This window comes from Micromesistius poutassou, assembly GCF_964030765.1.
Source record: "Micromesistius poutassou genome assembly, chromosome: 20".
NCBI lineage: Eukaryota > Metazoa > Chordata > Actinopteri > Gadiformes > Gadidae > Micromesistius > Micromesistius poutassou.
In genome coordinates, this window is record NC_140290.1 from 12,203,675 (window position 1) to 12,206,831 (window position 3,157).

At 50.0% G+C, this 3,157-nt stretch overlaps 1 protein-coding gene across 1 annotated transcript in view; it reads left to right on the forward strand.

Annotated features, from left to right (window-relative positions):
• The window catches only part of smap2 (small ArfGAP2), a gene marked incomplete at its 5' end in the record, with an annotated part of 14,381 nt that extends 11,845 nt beyond the window's left edge, over nt 1-2,536 (forward strand). The window contains 4 exons of the mRNA XM_084484486.1: nt 102-259; nt 636-813; nt 1,477-1,886; nt 2,338-2,536. Coding sequence (XP_084340612.1) covers nt 102-259; nt 636-813; nt 1,477-1,886; nt 2,338-2,469 — 878 coding nt within the window. The 3' untranslated portion in view covers nt 2,470-2,536. The remainder of the gene's footprint in view (nt 1-101; nt 260-635; nt 814-1,476; nt 1,887-2,337) is intronic.
• Between the last annotated feature and the right edge of the window lie 621 nt (nt 2,537-3,157).

Here is a 3,157-nt window from a genome sequence, read left to right on the forward strand (position 1 = left end):
ACAATACACACACGCATGGAGACACTTGCACAACCACATATACAGTATAACAAGTGTATCATTGTATACAATTCCCATAACGTGACTCTTTCTACTCATAGATGCCCCTGCTCCCAGTCCAGCTAAGTTACACGCTGGGAGGTGTATTCCAGAGGAGGGGGAGACCCCTGCACTGGCTAACGCACCCCTTGCGCACTGTGCCTTGGACCCGTTTAGCTCCCCGCCGCTCCCTGCCTCTGTTTCCTCGAGCCAAATCCCAGTAAGAGACGTGATGCATTCCGTCTGGGTCCTCTCTTTGTTCATAGGGGCGAAAACACTCTCCCTCTCACTCGCTTGACTTTATTTGTCTCTCCCCCTCACTCAATATTTTCCCTCTCTCTCTCTCTCTCTCTCTCTCTCTCTCTCTCTCTCTCTCTCTCTCTCTCTTTCTCCCTCTCTCCCTCTCTCAATTCATTAAAATTCAACAGAGCCGTATTGGGATGGAGAAGGAACATTTGCATTGCTAAAGCGGTTTAACAATTAATCAAAGGAAAAATAATAATGTCGACCTAGTAAAATATAAAAAAGTATGCAGAAAGTCTTACTCTGTCTCTCTCTCTCTCTCACTCTCTCTCTCTCTCTCTCTCTCTCTCCAGTCCAACTCCATGCCCAGAAGTAGAGTAGCAGCGTCGGTCCCTGAGAACCTCAGCCTCTTCCTGGACCCGCCGTCCAGAAGGGAGGAAGGCACCAAGGTGCAGAAGCTGTCCAAGGACTCCATCCTCTCCCTCTACGGCTCCGCCCCCTCCGTACACGCCAATGCCATGGCCGCCCAAGGTGAGCAATCCTCAATCCTAGAAACTCCTCCACCAATGTAGCTCCTTCACCTATTTGATATGACAACGGGTTCTGTGCAGCTCAGCCATGATCCTGTGCCGCTCAATTGCTTTGACGCTACAGCTAGGGTCGGCAATTTGGAGAAACCAGAGTAAGCTTTTTCTTTGTATCCAACCGAAAAAAAAATCCACCCCTCCTTTAAGGCCTTCCCTCCAAAGCCACTCCCCGGACACACACTCCCCGGACGCACACTCCCCTGCTCGCTAGCTTCACTAATAGGTCTGCCTAGCCTTTTGTCTTGCTCACTAAGTGCACGGGCAGAGTGCGCATATCTACTTTGGCAGCCAAATAGACTGGCCAACCAACCAATAATTTTGTTCAGAGCATTTGATTCATTAATCGCTGTCGAGATGTAAGGAAAATGTCAACAGACATGACGACAAAAACAATCGCTTCTAAAATAAATTGCCCACCATACCCATAACGCTGTTAGGGTCAGGGGTTTGACTCCTCACTGGGGTACCACGTTGAGCAATGTGCGCCCTCATGTCGTTGTGCCTCAGCTAAAGACACCTACAGCGGGTCAGATGTGTAAGGCCACCTCACCTCATTGGTTTGTCTTTGTCTGTGCTTCCCCGGTCCCTCCTCCGTTCCGTCCGTCAGCCGGCCTGTACATGAACCAGCTGGGCTACCCGACCCATCCCTACGGAGGCTCCTTCCACTCACTGGGCCAGATAGGAGGTATGGGCGGCTCCATGATGTCGTCGCAGATGGCCATGGTGGGCCGGTCGCAGAGCTCCATGGCCATCGGAGCGCACCAGAACGGCATGATGGGTGCACACGCGCAAGCGGGCGTGGCTCAACAGCAGTACATGTCCGGCATGATCAGGCCCCAGGGCATGATGGGACATCAACAGAACGGCATCGTGGGACAGCAGCAGAGCCCCATGATGATGCAGCAGCAGCAGCAGCAGCAGCAGCAGCACATGGGCGGTATGGCCGGCCTACCTCATCAGCAGGTGTATGGAGCACATGGCCAGCAGCCCCAGCAGGTGCAGTGGAATGTTTCCCAGGTAGGCTCTATTATATTGACTTGGGGAACTAGCAGAGACCTCACCATACGGTATTACAAAGATTTTTTGAGTTCCGACGTGTGTATGTATTGGGGTTTGGTAAATATCGGGGGGATTTTATATTTTGCGTGGTCTGACTTTAGGTTCGAGGCAAACAGTTCCGTCATTATTTGTTGAAGGAATGTAGCCGAACAGAACAGAAAGAACAAATTTAATTTTGGCCTCTGTAGGACTGCACCATTATTTTGCTACCATAACGAACATTTGTTGACATTTATGGTTTACATTTGATTTTAAACAGTCAACCTGACAATTCAAGTGTTGCGATTTTCTGTTGAGGTATGTTTTGAATTGTTTGAGTTTGTTGCATAGCGTGCGTGTGTGTGAGAGTACATAGTTGAGGTATCGGCACCACCGCAGTAACCACTTGATCTCTTGTTCTTTCTTTCAGATGAACCAACAAATGGCGGGCATGAATTTCTTCGGGACCAATGGTGGTGCCGCAACAGGAAAAGGCGGGAAACAGACGGAAAAAACGGCAACCTCAAGCTCCGCCCACATGGCGGCACATGTCTGGAAATGAAGCATTTTGTCCGCGGATGGCGACGTTGACGTTGAGGAATGACCTCATAGAGGTGTGGATTTAAAACCTAACTTTTCTATAGCAAGCAAAGAGGAGGAGGCTGGAGCAGAGGAAGGGGTTGAGACGGGACAGGGGACAAGTTGGAGACCCATGTGGAAAAAAAGGTTGAGGTTTGGCAGGATACGAATACTACCTCTCTCGCTCTCTTCCTTACCGCTCTTTCTCTCTCTCTCTCTCTCTTTCCCTCTTTCTCTCCCATGCACGCACATGCTTCCTTTCCCAATCCTGAGCCACATTTTGCAAATCTCTGTTGTTGCCCTGACAACCCTCTGTAGCCCAGACAAACGCAGGCAAACCCAGACTCCTCAGAATACAGGGCCCTGAGTCCCATCGCAAAAGCTTTGGGTAGTGGCTGCCAGCTAGAACGACACGTATACATACAAGTGTGTTTGTGTGTGTGTGTGTGTGTGTGTGTGTGTGTGTGTGAGAGCTTTGTGTGTTTGTCTGAATGTGTGTGTGTGTGTGTGTGTGTGTGTGTGTGTGTGTGTGTGTGTGAGTTTTGTGTGTTTGTCTGAATGTGTGTGTGTGTGTGTGTGTGTGTGTGTGTGTGTGTGTGTGTGTGTGTGTGTGTGTGTGTGTGCGAATGTGTGTGTTCGTGCCTAGGCTGGTGTCCACCACCCATCTCTAG